The 22,862-nt window shown below is 44.7% G+C and overlaps 1 protein-coding gene across 1 annotated transcript; it reads left to right on the top strand.

Annotated features, from left to right (window-relative positions):
- The first annotated feature begins 1,693 nt into the window (after window positions 1–1,693).
- LOC133138551 (contactin-2-like) lies at window positions 1,694–21,863 on the top strand. Its single transcript, XM_061257404.1, has 22 exons — window positions 1,694–1,751; window positions 2,899–3,040; window positions 3,728–3,903; window positions 4,293–4,388; window positions 5,232–5,444; window positions 5,909–6,011; window positions 6,800–6,981; window positions 9,159–9,295; window positions 9,639–9,768; window positions 10,238–10,388; window positions 10,773–10,900; window positions 11,148–11,323; window positions 12,046–12,166; window positions 13,010–13,168; window positions 13,305–13,454; window positions 14,273–14,343; window positions 14,736–14,970; window positions 15,524–15,639; window positions 16,853–17,039; window positions 17,409–17,521; window positions 18,127–18,295; window positions 18,731–21,863. The coding sequence occupies exons 1-22, from the start codon at window positions 1,694–1,696 to the stop codon at window positions 18,841–18,843; spliced, it is 3,126 nt and encodes a 1,041-aa protein (XP_061113388.1). The 3' UTR covers window positions 18,844–21,863.
- Window positions 21,864–22,862: the final 999 nt, after the last annotated feature.

Below are 22,862 nucleotides of genomic sequence, written 5' to 3'. Positions count from 1 at the left end.
TTTTTTAACCTTTGTGCAGATGGATCAACTTATAGCATTTCAGTTTTTTCTCAGGAAAAAAAGCTTATTTTTTTGTCTTCTTCATTTCAACATTATTAGTAAGCTAATGTTCATTTATCTATCAACATTTTACTTTCTTTGAATATGTTACATTATTTGTACTGCATTAAACCATTGGTGTGGCTGTAAAGAAGGATTCTCTGAATGTGACCACACCATGAAATTGAAGCACCATTATGAAATACAAGCATCAATTTGCAATGAAAAGCATGGCCATGAAATGAAAAACAGCATTTGGAAATGCATTTGGAAAACAACCATTATGAAATAAAATTTGTCTTTCGGGACCTCCCCCTCTCCGAACCTCCACCTCACGCTCACGACTACCGTCTGTTCTGGCTCCGTGGTGGTGGAATGAACTCCCCATTGAGGTCAGAACTGTAGAATCTCTCCCCACCTTCAAGCGCAAACTGAAGACGCACCTATTCAAGCAGCACCTCTCCCAGTCCCTCCCTACCTCCCTGTGAGCCTTAATTGTTGTCTTTCTGTGATTTACTTTGTGTATTGGTATGTTTATTTGGCTAGGTAAGCAGTGTTTGGATAGTTAAGTTTGGTCACTTTTGCTTTGTTGTTTGTTTATTTATTTGTTTGTTTAAAAAAAGAAAAAAGAAAAAAGATTCAAATAGGCCCTGGTCCTTATCTTTGTTGTACAGGTAGCAGTTGAAATTGTACTTCCCTCTAGGGTCTTTCAGCGCACTTATCCCTGGTTATGGGAATGCACTTTGTTGTACGTCGCTCTGGATAAGAGCGTCTGCCAAATGCCGTTAATGTAATGTAATGTAATGAAAAAGCCATTTTAAAATAAAACCATGTTATTATGAGATAAAAATTAAATTAAATGTAACAAAGTTTGTGAAATTACTATGCTGACATAACTATTTAAAATAATAAGTTGAGCATTATTGAAAGACTATTTAACAAAGTTTGACTAATTTATTTATATTTCTGCAAATAAACCCATATTTATTCTGTTATTTATTCATCGTTTGTGTGTTTGTTCAGATTTCACAGCATCCCTTTTGTCAAAATCTGACAGAAATCCTCCGGGTCTTTTTTGGGTACTCTTGAAGATTGCTGGGCGTCCACCAAAAGGGTTGTCTAATTTATATATTGTTGCATTTAATCAGGGGATTGTTTCTATCATAAAGGTACAGTGTGTGTATTTGTTTGTGTATTCATGCTGTATTCATTCATGTTTCACAGCATCTCTTTTGTGAAGATCTGAAAGAATCTTTTTTTGGGCATTCAGTCTGAAGATTGCTGGTGCCCCACTAAAAGTGCTTATGGTGAAACATCTGTGTTCTTGCTGGGAAAATTGCTTAGTCTGACAATGCTTGGCTGGCTATTTCAGCAATTTGTGAGCTCTCTATAGCTTCAGTACACCTGTGAATTTGTTCTGGACAAAAAAAAAAAAAAAAAAAAAAAAAAAAAAACACTGAACATGGACATTTTTCAATTTTTCAAAGTCAAAGGAACACAGTGGAATTGTGCAAAAAGATCCACATTTCAACAAAGGAACAGAAAAGTGGAGGATTTATACTTGTCTTTTATTTCATCCTGGGGCAGGGCTTCCTTTCTTTGGGAGACTTTGAGGACGACCCTGGACGTTGCCCCTGAGGGTCTTTACCTGGGCATGGGGCCCCTGGTGTGGCTGCTGTGTCTCTGCTCTCTGGCCCTGAGCTACACTGCTGGTGGGTTTTCTCTCTGCCTCTTTCCTTCTAGTCTGTCATGTTTCCAGCATGTTAGGGGCAGTCAGGGGAGTAGCCAAGAATTTGGGGCCTTATTTGCAATATAATGCTCTGGGCCCTTATTCGCAATACACCAATGCATATTTTTTGGAACGTTATTTCTTTAAAATAATAAGTCAGTGTTCTAGAAGTCTGCTGGCTTTCACGTACCCGTAGTGATGGTGACATCAGCTTCAGAATGTTCAGTTAAGAACATTCTAATCACGTATGTGTGACCTCACACCTTAAGGGGTTAATTGAGTTGTGTTCTGGAGGGCAGCTCAGTCCTGCTGTCTCGGCGCTGTCTCTGTCTCTTTCCGCTCGCCTGGGCTTCCGCCTGAAGGAGCCGTTCACAGCCGACAGAATGATACGATGTTGCTGTTGTTTGATGTCTCCACTGCATGCAAATGAAGTCGATGCAGCACATCTCAGAGAGGAACCTGCCTTATTCTGACTGCTTCCCAGAAAGGCATCTTTTCCTACTCTTGATTCAAGACACAACCTCTCACATACACAAACACATGCTTACATACAAACACACACAGTCATGCACACACACAAACAAACACACCACTCCTTCTGCTGTTAACATTCTGCAGTTGCTGCTGATTCTTCTCAAGATGTCTTTTTTTAGTGTGGTAAAAGTCAGGTACACTTGTAAGCTGTATGTGTTGTCTCTGAACAGGTGTGTGTGTGTGTGTGTGTGTGTGGTAAAGTCAGGTCCTGTTGTAAGCTGTGTGTGTTGTCTCTGCTCAGGTGTGTGTGTGTGTGTGTGTGTTTGATTTGCACTTTGTTGTATGTCACTCTGGATAAGAGCGTCTGCTAAATGCCACGTAATGTAATGTAATGTAATCTGTGTGTGGGGTAAAGTCAGGTCCTGTTGTAAGATATGTGTGTTGTCTCTGCTCAGGTGTGTGTGTGTGGTAAAGTCAGGTGCTGTTGTAAGCTGTGTGTGTGTTGTCTCTGCTCAGGGGGGGATGTGTGTGTGTGTGTGTGTGTGTGTGTGACTGTTTGTGTGTGTTTGTGACTGTGTGTGTGTGTGTGTGTGTGTGTGTGGTAAAGTCAGGTCCTCTGGTAAGCTGTGTGTGTTGTGTGTGTTGTCTCTACACAGGGGGGGATGTGTGTGTCTCTGGCCATGACAGTGGCCCCGTGTTCGAGGGCCAGCCGTCCAATGTTCTCTTCCCTGAGGGCCTAACCGAAGAGCCCGTCATCTTCACCTGTCAGGCCAGAGCCAGCCCTGCTGCCACCTACAGGTGAGCCAAGGAACGGCACACATCACTGTTTCACTTTTATCTCCATCTGTACTGCATTTTTACACTATCCTTTTATAGGACAGGATCTAGTCGTGACAGAAGCATAAAATATATATGTTAAGACCTAACAGAGCACAGACAGTCCTTTGAGCAAGGAGGTTGTTTTCACAGGGCAGTGTTCACAGAACACTAGAAGTTGGAGCAGGTAGTGCTCATGGAATGTAGAATGTCAGGAGTGCAGTTGTTAGAGCGAGTGTTCACGCTGTGCAGGCAGTGTTCACAGTGTGCAGGCAGTTTCCCAGAGGGAGGCCAACAACAGCTGGTCTCCAAAAAACAGCAGGGCTTACATAAGCTGCAAACAGTTACACACCGTGGCTGCTAATTGAGGATTTACTATAGCCATTTCCCCATGCTCAACGTGAGCTCAGTTTGACTGACAGACAATCCCTGATCTCCCAGGAGAGATGGCGCTGAAATGATACTCATTGGCATTGAGTGACATCTCTCTGGCATTTTGTGTTTTTTTGTCTCTTTTGTTCATTATGGAGCACTTCCTAACTATGAATGCTGTTATATTTAACAAGTGGTTAGAGAAGAAATCTGTAGAACTGCAAAAAACGAAAATCGTTGTGAGCTGTATAGTGGAGGTGTCAATCACAAGAGTTGTCCCCGGTTACGTTCTGTCAGGTGGAAGGTGAACGGCACAGAGGTGCTGCTGGGCGAGGACTCACGCTACACTCTGGTGGCGGGGAACCTGCTGATTGGCAGCCCCCAGCGGGGGCGGGACGCGGGGTCCTATCAGTGCCTCGCCTCCAACCGCTGTGGCACCGTCCTGAGCCAGGCCGCCAACCTCAAGTTTGGCTGTGAGTGTCCCCGCTCTCCGTCTCTCCTTCTCTTTCTTTCTTCTTCTCTCCCTCTGTCTATCTTCTCTCTCTTCCACTCTATCTCCATAACTCCCTCTCTCTCCCTCTCTTATTCTCTCTCATTCTCTTTCTCTTCCTGTCAATCCCCTCTCTCTGCTTTTCTCCCTTTCCCTCCCTCTCCTTCTCTCTTTACATACTTTTCTACCACCTCTCTTCTTCTCTTCCTGTCCTTTACCTTCTCTAAACCTCTCCCTCTTTTTTGTCTCCCCTCTCGCTGTCGTTTCCCATCTCTCTAACCTTGTCTACCTTAATTTATAAATTTGTCATATCACAATCTGTGCAAAATACTTTTGTTACCATGGTAATGGTGTTGGTGCTCCCCCCCCCAGATGTTCACCCCTTCCCCCCAGACCCCCGGAGCCCACAGACAGTACCTGAGGGGGGAGGAATCACCCTAAACTGCCAGCCCCCGCCTCATTACCCAGGTAACCCCTCTTTCTGCTGGGAGTGTTTAGGGTTTTATTTTGCTACAATATTTTTAGCTACATATTATTTTGTTGGTGGACACATTTCTCTGGGGCTGTCATAGCAGAAAACACATCACAAGACCGAAAAAACAGAACCATAAGAGATGAGGAGAGCATCAGAGAAATACAATTTTAAACGAGAATAATGCCTGGACATAATCAACAGAACATTTCACACAGTGAGCTCGTAGCTGTAAATGTGCAGAGTGTCTTGTCTGCTCTGCAGTAGTAGAAGCGTCTGTATGGTGTTTGAGAACAGACCATGAGGCAGAACCAGAGGCTTGGTAGGTTTAGTGGCAGGTCCAGGGAAATAACTTTTTTGAAGGTCCAGGACTTCATAAAAATGACAAGTATAGATAGGCTGGATAGTGGGAGCCATAGTGGTGCACAGCTAAAGTAATGGACTGTGATGCAGGCATCGGTTCATTACAGTTGAACACTGAGGACCGGGGTTCATCTCCCCACGGGTTTGGCCGGCTCTCGTGGAGTGGCATAATTGGCCTGCCTCTCCGAGGGAGGGACTCGGCAGAATTAGTAGGATCGCCGCATACATCAGGTCCTCGGTCGCCTCAGAATCACGGTCACGGGCTCTGAGACAATACAGCTTGAAGAAGTTGTTCTCTGGATCGCCAGATCTCTCCTGGCCGCTGAGGGACGGGGTTGTAAGCGGTGTAAGAATAATTGGAATAGATAGGGTACAATTGGCTGAATAGACTGTTCTCTTCATCAGATGCTGATTTTTGTTTGTGTTTTTACGTTCTTGCGTTCTTACGCTCTAACATTCTGCTCTCCATCCTGCAGTGCTGTCCTACCGATGGTTCTTCAACGAGTTCCCCGTCTTTGTGAAGCTGGACAGCGGTCGCTGGTTCATCTCCCAGGTAACGGGGAACCTGCATCTGGCCAAGGCGGAACTCAGGGACACGGGCGACTATTACTGCTTCACGACCAATCACATGAATGTCCACACCAAGAATGTCTTCAGCAGAGCCAATCAGCTCACAGTCCAGCCTGACGGTCAGTGATATGCTCCTCCCTCTAATGCACAACATGCCTGCTCAGAGTATTCTATAAATATATACCTCGACACTCAGCATTTTTCATCAAGATAAGGCTAAAAGATTCAAACATTTCTGCATATCGCTGACATCCGTGAAACAGCGTTGCACTGTATGCTGGTGGCAGTCTACATATACATGTCAAGAGGGTTTCAATAGACAGAATATCTCAGATCTCATTGAACAATAAGAAATTCAGCTGCATAGCTCAGCTGGTGAACTGCTACTGATCAAAGATGTTTGTTGCAGTGATGAAACGATTGAACAGACATTTTTTGGGGAGAATATACAAATGTGGAATTAAAATGTCGAGTAAACTCGCCTACATGATATTGCTTTGTGACAGCTGCACAGTTGTGGCCACCGTGTTCACTTTCTCTCTCTCCCTCTTCCTCTCTTTTCCTATCCCCCCTCCCTGCTCAGCGAACCCCAGGAAGTCAGCTCCCAAAATCAGAGTGCGGTTCCCCCCAGAGACCTACGCCCTGACGGGACAGACTGCACGCCTGGAGTGCTTCGCTCACGGCAAGTAAGTCATAGACTTATAATGCTGTTTCAATTTTAATGTGTGTGTGTGCGCGCATGTGCCTGCGTGTGCATGCATGTGTTTGTGTGAGTGTGTGTGTGTGTGTGTGCCTGTATATATACTAAGAGGGAGAGACAGAGAGAGAGGGGGGGGGGGGGGGGGACTAAGATAAAATACGTTTTTTTTATTTTGCTCTCTTCATCAGGGAAACACTGCTGCTCATTTGGCAGTGTTTGCGGTTCTCTAAACAAGTGTGCAGGTTATTTAGAGAGGAACCGTTAGTCAGGGCTTCTATTTTCAGCTCTGTCTTCAGCTCCGAACGTGTGAAAGAAAAACTACTTCGGAAAAAAAGGAAGCCATTCAGGGCTCCCTGCGCTCCTTCCCCCACAGTACAGCTGTTCTGTGTGAACGTTTGCCAGAGATTAAAGGAAGCGCGACTCCGTGGCTGCGCTTTGAGAAAGCATCTGATTCTGGTCAGCAGCCAGCAAACTTATCAGAGCCACAGCATCACTATACAATCTAGGGGTACAATGTCCCTTACAATTTTATGTATATGTGCACTTTACGTACCCTAGGTATATAGAGCCCCCAGTTTAGGGTACCAAACACAGTCCTATTGCTTCTCCGGGGGGCAATGTCACATGCTTTTGTGTTCACGATCATGCCCCGCTTTGGTATGGTTTAGTTTCTTTATGCACCCCCCCTGCCCACTTTGAGATCCAGCTGGCAGATGCTGATGTGCTAACATTAACCCCCCGCCCCCCACCCCCCCACCCCCCCACCCCCGCCAGTCCCGTCCCAACCCTGCGCTGGAGAAAAGTGGAGAGCTCCCTCCCACCCAAGGTGACCCCGAGTGCGGACACGCCCACTCTGACCATTCCCAACCTCAGCTTCGAGGACGAGGGGCTGTACGAGTGCGAGGCCCAAAACTCGGAAGGCCAGGACAGCTACCAGGGCCGCATCACCGTGCAAGGTAACAACCGGCTCCCCTTCCATGGACCCCTAAAATAATCATCATAACAATAACAACAACAACAATAATGATACATTCTGTTCATATACAGTCGTGCTTTTCCAGCAAAAACAACACCGAGAAAAAGCCAAAAAGCGATGGAAAGAAAACTTTGTAGCAATAGATCAAGAAGAGCAAACTGAGGCCAACACTGGGACAGCAGAGCTAAGTAACTAAAACCCTAGGCAATGAAGGTTGCTGGTGAATTTTCTGTTGAAGGTTGATTTAGTGCGGCCAATTGCACTCAAATCTATTCTAAGGGCACTGAAAAGTTCAGTATCACAGAACATTTCTACAGGGCTAAAGTTATTGCGCAAGTTCCCCAGACCTTAAGGGTTAACAGTTCTACATGTTTTTTATATGAATATTAACAAGATGCATGAGGTAATCTGCTATCTTCCTGGATTTAATAAAGAGATGATTATGAGTTCATTTTGGAATATAAAATGTCTAATGATTAGCTATGATTATTGCTTTCTGTTTTCTGGCCACTGTTAAATTACGTTTCCTGCCTCCTGGAACATTGGTTCTTAAACCTTTTAATATCAGGACCCAAATTAGAAATGTAGTACCTTTCCGAGACCCATCAAATACTACCTAGTGGACTACAGACTCATTCCACACTCCCCTGACCGGTTTGGGTGCCGACCCATAGTTTCAGAAGTGCTGTTCTTGAACAGAGATCTGACATTGCCCAGTTCCTCTGTCAGTTACCCTGCAGTGATCCTCCACAGCTAACCAGACCAGTGGCCTGTGTAATTAGCCTGAGCCCTGTGGGGCTTGGACACTGACTGATTCTGTACACCCTGAATGGGCCAGAGGATGATGGGCCTCCACAGTTGAGTCCGGTTCCTTCCTACACATATTCCAGGTTTTCCTCCCCACTGGTGCCTGTGGGTTTTGGCCAGTAGGCCAGGGTGTGCTGTGAAGCTTATTGTGACAGATCCTTTGTAACATGCGGCACATAAATAACATTTTGATAGATCGATTTCACAATGCCAGGGCTTCTCTGCAGAGCAGGCCCATGCTAGTTTGACTAAATGAGTGATTTATGATGCAATCCTCTCCCTGCCCCCTATTTCAGTCTCTATAATTTAGAGTGATGGCTCTAACAGTCTGACACTCTAAAAGTTTAATAAGACTGCTGTCCTTTTTCAGAGATGCTCATGGTATCTGCAGCAGGTCTTCAGCTGGCGGAGAGCACAGGATGTTTAGAACATACACAATCAGGCCTTTCAGCCCATCTCACCTCCTCATTTTCCCTGCAGTCTAAACGTCATCCACAACCATGTATGACGTGTATGAGCTTTCCCCTACCAGACTTGGATTCAAATAGTATGTGTTTTGGATTCAAATACTTTTCTGCATTTAACTATGCTGCATTGGAACAAATTATATGATCGCAAATGTATAAACCCTGCCCATCTGCTCCTCCTTGCAGGCTCAAATGCACAGGCAAGATCAATAGTATTTGAAACCCAAACAAATGCTATTTGAACCCTATCTGTCCCCTATCTCTCAAAGAGACAGCATTGAAGGGACCAGGCAATTGGAGCTGCTGTGGATTTTTTTTCTTTTTTAAAATTGAAGTGGTATCCCAGTTTGCAAACCTGTAATCATCTACTCTTCTATTTTTACCCTACAATTTATTTTTGAGTCATTTGGCTGATTTTGAGCCAAAGTGCTTCTGAAGGCCTTGGTTGAGTTTGGAGAGCACTTGAGTCCACACACCCTCACTGATGGGGGTAATATGCAGCTGTAGCGATCGGGTGTCTGTAATAACATTCATCAGCACTTCAGCCATCTAATGATGCGAAAGACAGGGGGCGTTCCATATGACAGGGACTGGGAACCACGCTCATTAACCCTTTAAAGTGTCATATCACAAACGTGTGATTGGAGTGTTCTTAACTGAACATTCTAATGCTGATCATGTAACAATCACTGCTGCTGGAGTTCTAGAACACAGATTTTTAAAATATATTCCAAAAAACCCATTTCATAGGTTCCAATACATCAGACAAGCTCAACAAAGCGTTGAAGTATTTGAATCCAAAACGTATTTGACCCAGGTCTGGTGCGCATCCCTTCAAACCTGTGTGCGTGTCCCTCACGCATTACTCTCTCTCTCTCCGCAGCTCGCCCCGAGTGGACGCAGGTGATGAGTAACTCAGAGGTAGAGATCAGCTCGGAGATGCACTGGAGCTGCTTGGCTGCCGGGAAGCCCAAACCCTCCATCCACTGGCTGCGTAACGGCCTGCCACTCAGGACACAGGTAACCATGGAAACAGCATCACGGTCCCAGGCCTGCACAGAGCTCTCTGCCCCTCAGGACAGAGGTAACCATGGAAACAGCATCACGGTCTAGAATCAGCTTGGAACTATGGTGAATGCAGATAGAGTGCAAGGTCAGAGAACAGGTTACCATAGAAATAATACCATCATCTCAATTCATCTCAGATCTTGGGTTACCTGTAGTCACTATTATTATTAGTATTAGCATTACAGGAATGTTCTGTTTTGCACACATAGTACATGTGTGTAAAAATTCACCTCTCTGTCTCTCTCACTTCCCTCTCCTCCCCTCCCCTCCCCTCCTCTCATCTATCCATCATCAGGATCGAATTGAGGTGAATGGAGGGCAGCTGAGGATCAGCCACCTGACCCTGGAGGATTCTGGGATGTACCAGTGCGTGGCGGAGAACAAGCACGGCACCATCTACTCCAACGCAGAGCTGCGGGTCCAAGGTGAGGCCCGGTAACCATGGCGACAGGCACCGCCAGCCAGGTTCTGAGCCTGGGGGCCGGGTCAGTATTTAGAATCAACCACGTTTGGAACCACTTTCCTCAGTGGCCTGAACCCCACACAAGAGCAAGCCTGCTACAGTGGCAATGAAAAAACTTCCTAATTTAGGAAGACACCGTGGGCCAAGAGGGGAGCCCATCCTCCTCTGGCCTGATCAGAGTGTGGGTTTTAATAACAGTAACCACAGATTCTGCTGACTAAGGGGTTCCCCAACTTCAATCTGCAGTATTGGTAAATACACTGCATTTATACCTCACTCACCACCTGAGCTGATATTCTCCTTGGTTCTCCTGGGGTCTGTGAAGGGGTCTGGGGGGTAAAGGGGTCCATCCTCACTCACCCTGTCCTCTCTTCCGTCTCTTCCTTTCTTCTCCTCTCCTCCGGGGCATGGGGTGTTTTTCGGGGTCCCAGTCCATGCTCCAGACTTCCGGCTCTCCCCGGTGCGGAGGCTGGTCCCAGCAGCCCGAGGCGGGCGGGTGGTGATAGAGTGCCGCCCCCGCGCGGCCCCCAAGCCCACCCTGTTCTGGAGCCGCGGCACGGAGCTGCTCACCAACAGCAGCAGGTAACCCCGCCTCCAACACACCTGGCCCCGGCCATCCTGCACACCTGCCCCCGCCCCATAACTTTAGTCTGCCTTTACCATCACCAATGAAAGGTACAGGTAGTTGAACTGCAATAATTTTGTCAGTAAAAGTTACAGAATGAAGCAGTGCTTTGCTTTGCATTGGTTAACCTATGGTAAACCCCACGCCTATTTGAATTGGCTTTCTTTATTAGAAAAAATGACCTTGGCAAGAATCTTAGCTTTGAATCACATTTCACGGATGGAAAATGCCTGAAGAATTGTTTGTTTTAGATTGTTTGTTTGATTAGGAGTGTGTTATTGCCCACTGGATGGTTGATTGTTATAATGCGCTGTCACTTTAAGAGCTGTGATTATTCCCAGGGTGACGGTGACTCCAGAAGGGAACCTCTGGATCACAAACATCAGCCGGGCGGATGAGGGGAGGTACACCTGCTTTGCGGAGAACTACCTGGGCAAGGCCAACAGCACTGGGATTCTCTCTGTCCGAGGTACACTCAGTGCGACTTTAACATGTTTTTAAATGTACTGCAAAAAAATGTGTGGTTTAGTTTATCTGTTTGAATGCCTTAAGGTCTTATTTTTAAGTAGAAAATACTAGCCTATTCAGTCCTCATTGGAAATACCTTAATCTTATTTAGCAAAACAAGAAATAAGATTTTAAGTCTAAAGATTAAAATACTATTTTTTGTCTCGGTCTTTGAAAAGTTTACTCATGTTCCACCCTTCCTTCTCCAGAATCGACCAAGATCACCCTGGCTCCCTCCAACGCTGACATCAACCAGGGAGAGAACGTCACGCTGCAGTGTCACGCGTCACATGACCCGAGCATGGACCTCACCTTCACCTGGTCCCTGAACGGGGCGTCCCTGGACCCAGAGAAATCCGGCGGACACTTCCGTCGCCTGGAGGCCGTGAGTTCTGATCCTCGTTCATGTCGCTGCGGCCTGCAGGCTCCCAGAACACATTTTAATGTTTGAATTGCATTACACTCATTTTTAGGGGCGACATGGCTCAGGCAGTAAGAACAGTCGCCTGGCAGTTGGAGGGTTGCCGGTTCGATCCCCCGCCCGGGCTGTGTCGAAGTGTCCCTGAGCAAGACACCTAACCCCTAAATGCTCCTGACGAGCTGGTCGGCGCCTTGCATGGCAGCCAATCGCCGTCGGTGTATGAATGGGTGAATGAGAAGCATCAATTGTACAGCCCTTTGGATAAAGGTGCTATATAAATGCCAACCATTTACCATTTTTATATTTAGCCTTATGAAGAGTAGATGTTCTTAATACTTAATGCTTTGTAAGTGAGTGTTCTACAGTGATTGTTACATCGGCATTAGAATGGTCAGTGAAAAAACATTCCAATCTCATGCAGTGTGTGTGATCTGACAACCTAAATGGTTGAAAGGGCAGTTGCTCCTATGATTTAACCTGCATGTGAAACTCTGAATTAAATGTGCTCTCACGAACAAAGTAAGCTGGATGTGAAACATTTTCCTGGTAAAACCAGGTCAGGGCATGAAACAGAAATCATTACAGGCATCCAACAAATGTGACTCATATCCTTTCTCATTTTCACTCATTTTCTCATTTTCCTTCCATTTTTATGCCCTCTCTCGCCTAATTTTCCTCCCATTCAGAAAGAGACGATTGGTGACCTGCTGATCACGGACGGGCAGCTGAGGCATGCTGGGACGTACAGCTGCACGGCCCAGACGGTGGTGGACAGCACCTCCGCTTCCGCCCGGCTGGTGGTCCGAGGTAAAGGTGGTGGGGGCCAGGGTTCCTGTCAGTCAGGGCTGCCCAACCGTGTTCCTGGAGATCTACCTTTCTGTAGGTTTTCACTCCAACCCTAATAAAGCACTGCATTCAACAGCTTAATCACCTACTATTGAATATACAACCTACCTGAGTAAGTGGTTCCGGACCTGGCCCTAGATATCTAATTGGGCTGCTAAATAGTAGAGTAAAGTGTGCCAAATTAAGGTTGAAATGAATACTACAGGACAGTAGATATGCAGAAACAGATGCAGAATGGCTGACAATATTTGGACCATATGTGCTCAGCTGTCAGATTTTCACAAATATGACAATTCATGATCAGGACAAGACAGACTATTAATCCCATCTAGGCTTGGTGCTTACTTACTTATGTCTAGTGTCTTAGGTTGACTAGATCCATCAGGGTTGCCTGTTCCATAGACCGTATCTAAATAAACACATGGTCTGATGTTATTTTCCAAGTTATTTCAAGCCTGAATTGTACAAGCTAATCATTACTAACTGTAAAAAAGTATTTCCTCATACCTTTCCTCATACCTTTGACTTTGATTTCTACTTCATGTTTGGCAAACAGGATGAACATTTAACCTGTGCACAGACTTTCATGCAAAAGAACTACACCCATCCAAGAGCATGTACTCAGATATCAATCTTGCAATGCGCCATGGGGGGTGTGTGTATGCGTGTGTGTGTGTGTGTGTGTGTGTGTGTACGTGTGCAGAGAAGGGCATAAGCTCAGCTGTAATGCATCCTATATGCTGCATAGACCCGTGAGTCCTGTGAAATCAGTGTGGAACTCACACCTGATTCTGCCTGATGTAGGTCCTCCGGGGCCACCAGGGGGCATCGTCATCAAAGACGTGAACGAGACGGTGGTGGAGCTGGGGTGGAGCCAGGGCTACGACAACCACAGTCCCATTGGGAAGTATGTTGTAAAGGGCAGATCTTCCCTGGCACCAGTCTGGAAACAGATGAGAACGGGTACAGTATGGCGGTCTTGTGTCACCTTATATTCATTAATCTCATCATTAATCTAATTGTCTTTCTAATTAATGGGAATTCTGAGAAGAAGCAGGGATTTTTGTAATGAGACTGCTGACCTTGTGTGGCTGTACAGACCCACCCACCGTTGAAGGAAATGCAGAATCGGCGTACGTGATTGGCCTGCTGCCCTGGACGCACTATGAGTTCCAGGTCATCGCCAGCAACATCCTGGGCAGCGGGGAGCCCAGCATGGCGTCAGCGATGGTCCGTACGCGACAGGCAGGTTAGAGCGACCGACACACCAGCCCCTGGGGTGATGAAGCCCTCCTTCCGGCTCTTACCCTTCCATTACATCACATTACGAGCACTGAGCAGCTGCTCACAATCCTCCATTTAACCAGGGGAGGTCCATTGAGAATGGGTTCTCTTTCGCAAGGATGTCCTGGGAATAATGCCAGATAGAACAGTTGCAAGTGGGGTGACGAGAGAACTAGGTTAAAGCCCCTGGAACTGTTTTTGGGTCTTGCTCAAGGGCCCAACAGCAGGGTTCTTTTTTACATTTAGGAACTCAGATCAGCACCCCTACAGTGCTGATGCCCGTCAGGTTAGCCACTTTGCTCATGGGTACAACAGCAGTGTCCTACCTGGGAATCACCTGCAACCTTTAGATTACAAGCCCAGTTCCTCAACTACGACACCACACTGTCAATTTCACTATAATTTAAGGTCTCAAACTACTCAGAAACGGTCCAGAACGCTTGGTACCATAGGCAGGTTTACTCTGCATTGTTCCAGAATTAAATGATGAGCTCAGCGGAATTGGCAAATTAAACTATCTACTACAAGGCCTGTGTTCTGTCTGGTACAGAACCGCGTCTGATGCCGTCTGTGTAGATACTTGTGTTGATCCGAGCACTTTATTGTGTTCAACTCCAGATGGTTTCCCTTATGTGATAAAGCAGTGGTGAGTGTGGAGTTTAACTGTGCTTCGCCTGCTGTGCTTAGCTCTTTGTGTGTTTCACTAAGGTTTTGTGTACCGTGATCCGGGTGTAACTCCCTGTTACAGGAGCTGTTTCCATGTATTTTCTGTCTGCCGTGCAGCTCCTACTGTGGCCCCCAGCGGACTCGGAGGAGGAGGTGGCGACCGTAACGAGCTCATAATCACCTGGACGGTTAGTGTGTGTGTGTGCGTGTGCGTGTGTGTGTGTGTGAGTGTATGCATTTCAGTGAGTGTGTGTGCTCATGTGTGTGTGTGCGTGTGTGAGTGTGTGTATTGGAGTGAGTGCGTGTGCATACATATGTTGGTGTGTGTGTGTGTGTGTGTGTGTGCGCATATGTGTGCATGCATGTGTGTGTGCACGTGCATATTTGGGTGTTTGTGTGTGCACATGTGTATGTACGTGTGTGTGGGCATGTGTGCGTGTGTGTAGGCTTGTGTACAAGCGTGCGTGTGTGTGTGCATTTCAGTGAGTGTGTGTGCGTGCATATTTCGGTGTGTGTGTGTGTGTGTGTGTGCGCAGTGCCTCTCTAATGTAGTTACACACATATCTTGCATGTATTCCAGCCCATGGCTCAGGAGTACCAGAACGGGGACGGGTTTGGCTACATCCTGGCCTTTCGCAAGCGTGGCGCCCTCTTGTGGCTGGTGGAGAGAGTGCCTGGAGCCGACTCCTCGCGCTTCATCTACAACAACCAGAGCCTGTCTCTGTACTGCCCCTTCCAGGTGAAGATTAAGGCCTACAACAGCCAGGGGGAGGGGCCTTTCAGCCAGACCGCCATTGTGTACTCTGCAGAGGGAGGTGAGTCGCGCAGAGCATCAGATGCACAGGATTGTGGGAAACATTCAGCACCTGCAGGCTTTAAAGGAGATGTACATGTGAAACTATAACAGTCACCCACATCCTGTAAAAAAAAACAGGCAGTGTTGCTCCATTCAGCTGTCAAACCTGGGGGGTGAATTCAGCTAGTCATTACACAAGTCTTTAAAGTTGCAAAAGTCTTTTTCGGGACATAAACATGTCTTTAAAACATTTTCAGGCTTGGGCATGGTGAAAAAACTGAGGGAAGCAGTTAGACCCCCTCAGCAGACGCTCATCCAGTAAGGCTCTCATACCCTGACAGCTCCACTAGAGGGTGCCAATGTTCAGCTACATCCAGCATATGACCACAGAATACAATTATAATACTGACTTGCATGTCAATAGATTTACTACAAGCATTTTGTCTGTATCTGTATTTGTGCACTTATACATATCTTAGTTTAGGCTATGTGCATGGTTTGGTGCGTGTAATCCCTTGAATTGAGTAAAAAAAAAAGAGGAAACATGCTCCCATTCCCTGTCTTTCTGTTAGAGCCCACCGAGGCCCCCCGGAGGATCAACGCCACTGCCCTTACAGCCTTTGAGATAATGGTCTCCTGGGACCCTGTGGAACACGTGACCCCCAACGGAGCGGTACAGGGCTATGAGGTAAAGAAAAGAGCCCCTGCAGCAAAGCACAGCACCAATCATCATTTGCTTGCCTGAGCCTTTTGAAAAGTAACGGCATTGCTTTCATTGCTTACACTTCATTACATTAATGGAATTTGGCAGACGTCCTTAGTCTACACATACAGTTGATTAGACTAAGCAGGAGACAATCCTCCCCTGGAGCAATGCAGGGTTAAGGGCCTTGCTCAAGGGCCAAACGGCTGTGCGGATCTTATTGTGGCTACACCGGGGATCGAACCACCGACATTGTCAGCAGTGATTGTTACATCAGCATTAGAATGTTCAGTTAAGAATGTTCTAGTCACATATGTGGGAAACCTTAAAGGATTCATGTATACATATGATTATTGATTGATTGTTTGATATGACTATAAGGCGTTCAAATCTAATATTCAGAGAGCTCCTCTGAACCATTCCTTGTGGTCATATCTGTTGGATACAGAGCGAGGTCAGCATGTCATATTTTAATCATGAGACGAGATACAGCAAAAGCACCAGGGCTCTGGATGAAAGCCACAGTATCACAATGTTCTAGCAGATAAAATGTCTCCTGAACACCTGGCTTGCTTCTTCCAGTGGGGCTGCCAGGGGTATATGGCAGGGTAATGTAACATCATCTATCAGGCCATACTGATAGAGCAGGACCAAAGTGCAAGCAGAAGAAGGACAAGTGATGGTAGAAAGGGAAGGGAGGGAGTGAGAGAGAAATTGTTGATAGTTTTGGATTCAAATACTTTCCCACCAGCTTGACTGGTGTATTGGAACCTATGAAATACTCTCAAAACTGTCTGAATTGCACCAGGCAAGATCAGTTAACCACAGTTAACCAAAACAATTATGTATTTGACTCAACAGGGACAGCGGCAGCTCTACACCAGAAAGGACATGTAGATGTAGCCAGGTTTAAGATAAACTTTAATGAAGATTTCATGATAATTTTAGTAAAGACTGAGAATCTGGGTAAGGACTGGGTTCATTGCAATGAAATTGTATCTGCTGCACAGGTATGGGGATGCCCCTCCTACCTACAATGATACCGTACCTGTCATGACTGTTTGAGGTGCTGTAGCTGCCTGAGATGTGGGGTTCTGAACCTGTACAGGCTAGGGCTAGAGTTAGGGTTAGGTTAGGGTTAGGGCTAGATGCAGGGTTCTGAAAGCCAGCTAACGCCTGTACCTGTGTGCTGTTGCAGATTCGGTACTGGCGTCCACAGGACAGGAAGGAGGCTGCTGATCGCGTGCGCACGGCGGGTTTAGAGACTATGGCGCGGGTCTCGGGCCTCAGGCCAATCACAGTGTACTATGTCACCATCCTGGCCTATAACAGCGCAGGAACTGGGCCCCCCTCTCCCCAAACCTTTGTCACCACCAAGAAACCCCGTAAGACAAACAATACAAACAAACTACCTTCCCCTGGCTTGTATGAAGCATGAAATTACATAGCATAATGACAAGAATTGTTCTGCCTAACAATAGCCACCATTTCCTACCACTAAATGGTACCTAGTGCTCAAGCCTGGTCTTGAAAGCTAATCTAACAGATGAAAAATTACCTCTCTGTCAAGAAAGATTTTAATCTCTGGAGCAAATCCATCTTACCTTGCTTATAATATCAATTACACACTTGAAAGCACAGCAGGGTACACTCCTCCTCCAAACCACAAACTCAGACAAACTCTTCCAGGAAAGAGGAAGTGTGTATCACATTGTAAGCATTTCATGATTTAACTTTCTGGTGTTCATGTGCAGCGCCAGACCGACCCCCGGGAAACGTCTCCTGGAGGACTGATGGTTCCTGGGTGACAGTCATATGGGATCAGGTCAAGGCACTAAAGAACGAGTCTGCCGTACTGGGATACAAAGTGAGTGCCATTGGCCTGTAGGCATGTGTGTATGTGTGTATGTGTGTGTGCATGTGTGTGTGTGTTTGTGTATGAGTGTATGTGTGTGCACGTGCGTGTGCAAATGTGTGTGTAAATTTGTGTGTGTGTTTGCATGCATTCATGAGTTTACTTGTGAATAATATGATAATATTTTAGATACTCATTCATTTGGCCATTGCAGTGCAATACCTACATATCACATACTATACCGTATATCGTGTACACACAGCAATGTACTGATAATAACTCCCTACGGTACATGTCTTTGATGTCAGTTCTTCAAAAGTGGAGTTTATCCCTCATCAAATACTTTTTATGGATAAGCTGATTGTCATGGCCTGTATCAGCCATGTCTTATCTGAAAAAAAGGGCTGGTGTGGTTTTTGTTTTAGCCTGCCACCGCAACTCATGATTCAGCTAATAAACTAATCATGACCTTTGATCAAGACCTTGAGAAGTAGAATCAGCAGAAACTTTTTCCAAAAAGATTGGGCACAGGTTTTTGGTCCCAGCTGTGTACCATCCTATCCTGTCCCTCATTAAACACCTCCCTCTCTCTCTGCCCCCCCCCCCCCCCCCCCCAGATCCTGTATAGACATGAGGGCCAACACGCTCTCAAAGTTCTGGAGAAGAACAAGAGGTCCATCAGCCTTCCACTGCCCAAAGACAACAGTTACGTGGTTCTGGAGATCTGCGCCTGGGGTGAAGGGGGCAATGGACCCCCCCACGAGACCATTGTGTCCCGGGACTCAAGTGAGAGAAGTTTGGGGGGCTTGTGAAAATTTTTTTACTTTTTCTACAGAAGAGAAGGTGTGAGAATGGGAGCTGTGTAGCTGCTGTCATGGATTACACAGACAGCTAAAGCATTAATTAGGGGCCAGTGCAGTGAATCCTCAGGTTTGGTCCTGACCCTGCCAACAATGACTAATGGCCAGTAGCCTCGCAGTGGGACATCTGATTGGCCATTACATCAGCCTCCTCACTGTGCCAAAAGTGACTATTAGCCAGTATCCTTGCAGTGGGATGCCTGATTGGATGTAGCATCACCAAGCACGATTCAGTTCTCTCTCATTGCACAAAAGCTTCTGGTCTTGACAGTTATTTTTCTAACACCAGTGAGGTAGGCAGAGGACTGTGCCACTGTTGTGTCTGGCTTGTGTTCTTCACTAAAAGCCTTCTCTCTTCCAGGTACTGACATGATGGTTCAGAACTCAGCTGGACACCTCAGCCAGTGCCACACCCTCCTGCCCACAGCTGCTGTATTGCTCCTTCTCATTGGCTTAGGAGAACTCAGACTTTAGCCAATCCCCCATTGGATACCTTTGACAACTTTCACCTTATTGGTCAGATTCACTTGACTTAACTTATAGACTGAAGTGGCTTAGTTGGGGTGTGTGAAGAGAGGGTGGGGGGTGGTAGAACTTTTGTTAATTTTATAAGAGAAAAAAAACAATTTGTAAGTTGGCTTGTGCTAGGTTATGAATTCAGACTTGGGTGAGGATAAAGAAGACTATATGATTGTGATTTTATAAATAATCTTCATAAGAACATGCCTTATAGGAATGTGAATGATCGTTATGATTGTCTTATTGTTTCATTTTCTATTGAGTTAATAATTCATAATATAGTACCCTGTATGTCTCTAATTGCTTCCCACTCTTTCAATTACCTGGGAACAAATATGTCCATTCCAAATACCAATGCCACTCTGCTGTTCATGGCCAGAACAGGAGAGGCAAGGTATCTATACAAGCACAGATCTGCAGTGTTCACTGTGTCATTGCAATTGTACCTGTAGCTTTTTTCTACAATGCTTTTTTTTTGTCTACAAATATTCTTACTTTCGTGCCAATCTATTGTACACAGCCAATGCTATACATATACACCACAGCTGGAGTACTTGATTCTGACTGGCCCACTGTTTAACTATGACTCAATGGGAGAAACATTAAAATGAACTGCTGTGAAGTAGTTCCGGTTAAAGAGGCCTTATCACAGTTACAAAATTAATTAATGTGCAAGCCCATTCAACACTCAACCTCAAATGAACATTCCATTTATAACTGCAATTAATGGAAGAACAGTAACAACAACAATGTAGTGCCACAATACTTTTGTTTAATTATATTTGAGTGTTGAATTATTGCTGTTGCTGCTGTGGTACGAGTAAACTACTTCATTGTGTTTAACTGCCCCCCAGATTTATTTTGGGACCATGTCTGTTGTCATTTATTTTCATACAACTGCACAGCCATAATTTATTACTTAACATAAACCGCTCTGGTTTAGTGAAGCCAAATTGAGTCTAATTTCATCCATGTTTTGTTTTTTTTGTTTTTACACAATTCCTTCATTGATTGTTTTCATTTTTCCCTTTGCTACAAAGGAAGGCAGGGTTTTAGCATTTTCCCCCCACCTTGTAACTCAACAGTAAATCCTTGTGTTGGTCGGTGCCCTCGGATTTGCCTGCTGCACTGCAGAACATGTCTGTCTTAGCAAGTGTTTTAGTCTTGTAATGAGACTTAAGCCTTTTTTTTCCTAAAGTATAAAGTGTAAATATAAGGCTAAAATACTTTGTTTGGTTTTTGCAGGGTGCAGCGGCTTCGTTCGCATGTCATTCCTGCACAGTGACTGGAGTAGCTAGACAGGATTCAGTTGCTATTTGGAATTCAAAATTACTGTTTCCCGATGCGTGCTACTGTCACAACGATCAGATTTTATGAGCTGGGAACAGAGCGAAGTGAACAACCTGTCCTACATACAGTACAGCACAGGGTGCCCCCAGGGCCATCAGCAGAGATGCACTCAGACTGTTCCTGTTCCTTACATAAGACTCTAAGCACTTTTTTAATTTATTCATGTATTTATTTATTTATTTGTTTGTTTATTCATTCAGTACTAGGGGCACTGTAATGCAGGTAAATGCATTGGGGTGAATTGTATCACAGCAACAACAGATCATGAGCTGAAGTTTTCAGTAGACCATGAACATGTGAACTTTTGTTTTTTTAACAATCCGTACGCACATTAACACACCACTTTAATAATACTGTCCTTTAGCAGATACTCTGGTCCAGAGAAACTTACATAGTTTTGCATTGTGTCTATGTATACAGTTGGATATTCACAGAAGCAGTTCTGGTTTCATATCTTCCCACCAGCCGGCAGTGGCAGAAAATCCCAGTCCCCTAATCATACTATTAGATTATACGGGACTACGGGATGAATGAAAAACAATATTTTGTGTAATATTACTAAAATGGCTTCAGTAAAATCCATATAGTATACAGCTGAGAATAAGACATTTTGGTATCTGTCAGTATTTTTAAAATGAATTGTTAATGATATTGAGGACAGTTTTGTTTGTTTTTGATGTGGAAGATTCTGTTAGCAGTCACAAGATAAGATACATCTCACAAAGTCCATACAGACATGCTTACTGCTATCAAACTGTCTCTGTGTTCACAGCTTTTGAAAAAATAGTATCAAATTATTACTGTAATGTGTCTTGTTTCTCACCATTGACACCAGTGACAGGTACAGAAAGGATTTGACTGATCAACATAAATTATCTTTTTAGAAGAATTAGGTTTTTGTAAAAAGCGCACACAAAGACATTCAGTCCACATAGCAGTGAATGTCAACACCATCCAGTCATCCCTTGATTGCCTGTTTATACATTTTAGAAAAATATTTAAGAATCATGTTGCTACGTATTAATTATGTATAACCTATTTGTATTTTAATAAAACGGATAGCAAAAAAATTAAACCAATGACATGATTGTTGTTTTGGTTGCTGGGATACATAAAATCTTCTAATTATACAAATGTTTATTATCAACAACACTATTAATTCAACATGACAAAATGACCATTTCTGGTATGCACCAGAATTATTTTGCCAAAAAGTCCTTTACATGCCAAAACTATTTTTCATTTGAGTTTTTTTGAATTATTTACTATTTAAAAAGAACATGTGTTATGACATGTATATTAATATTTCCCTTATAACTATGAGAAGACTGCTGGGTGGCTCATCCAGTTAATGCATTGTTGTAGTGCACGGAGGCCCATGGTACATCACCTAGGCCTGGTACTGTAGCATGAACATGACTGGGTGTACCAAACTGAGGATGAAAGCATTAAGAAAAATATACAGAATGAGGTCCTCTTGAACATTGTGGAGTGGAGTAAGCCTACTATACCCCACAAATAAACAACTAATACAGTATAACTGAATTAATTAAGTAACAAAATACTGCCAATAAACTCAATCTGACATGCTTCACTGTGACTGGGGCAGAAGCAGAATGATAATGGAAACACGATGTTTGCACATAATCTTCAATAAATTGTCAAAAGTGATTTTGTTTCTTTCTCTTTCAGACTCATCCCAAACATAGCAGTTAAGGTGCTTTGACAGGCAGTATGCACTCATAAAGCATATGGTAGGAGTAAAATATAAAGAAGCAAATACAATGTTTTAAATGCTTTGCCTGTATGAATTTGGCTGTGTGTGCACAAATATATTTTTTTGTATGAATGTGTGTGTGCGTTAGCGTGTGTGTGTGTGTGTGTGTGTGTGTGTGCATTAATATTTTTTCAGTGTGGGTATGGGAATACGTGTGGGTGTGTGCATGTACATGTTTGAATGAAAGTGTGCCCAAACGTGAGCAGTGTGTCCCACAATCCCCCAGGGTAACAGAGATAACAGAGTACTAATCTTGCTGTATGTATGTGAGAGACTGACAGATGTGTCACACACACATGCAGGGAGAATTCTAGATCAGACCAATTAACCAATTAATCTACTTGTACTGGCAGCTGTGCCAGTAATGGCCAACAATGAAAAAGGCACATTTTCTGGGCATCTTACCCAACAGCTTACCCAACACTGGCCGGGGAAGTGTTGTCAGTCCTTTCACCATAACATTGTTGTTGGAGAGACTACTGATTTTTTCTAGTGCTGTTTTGAGAAGTCTGTTTTTTTCCCCTCATGACCACAACATGATTTCAGATGTTGTAATCCACACCCACTCAACTTTGACTCAACGTGGTATGATGCGTGGGGGGTTGGACCCAAAATGCATGACTCAGAAACAGGGGTGTAATAAAGTCCAGTGCAGACAATTAGCTGGAGAGGAGCATGAGAATGGAAATCACGTGTGGAGGATTGACAAGTTAACGAGGTAATTAGTGATCATTAGTAATAAACCTATCCTGCCCTAGAGTTAGTAAATTAGTAAATGACATGCACAAGAAACGTAAGGTAACATGAACACATGGTTAGAATTTTAGTATTACCCAATCCTGATCTA

This window comes from Conger conger, chromosome 10 (genome assembly GCF_963514075.1).
Source record: "Conger conger chromosome 10, fConCon1.1, whole genome shotgun sequence".
In the NCBI taxonomy this organism is placed as follows: Eukaryota; Metazoa; Chordata; class Actinopteri; order Anguilliformes; family Congridae; genus Conger; species Conger conger.
This window is presented reverse-complemented; position numbering and strand designations above follow the sequence as displayed.

Excerpts from the sequence above, each read along its gene's own strand:
- LOC133138551 (XM_061257404.1), top strand. The coding sequence starts at position 1,694 with ATGGGGCCCCTGGTGTGGCTGCTGTGTCTCTGCTCTCTGGCCCTGAGC. Across the intron at positions 4,389-5,231 it reads GCCCCCGCCTCATTACCCAG|TGCTGTCCTACCGATGGTTC; the intron begins GTAACCCCTCTT and ends TCCATCCTGCAG. Across the intron at positions 17,040-17,408 it reads TGTCACCACCAAGAAACCCC|CGCCAGACCGACCCCCGGGA; the intron begins GTAAGACAAACA and ends GTTCATGTGCAG.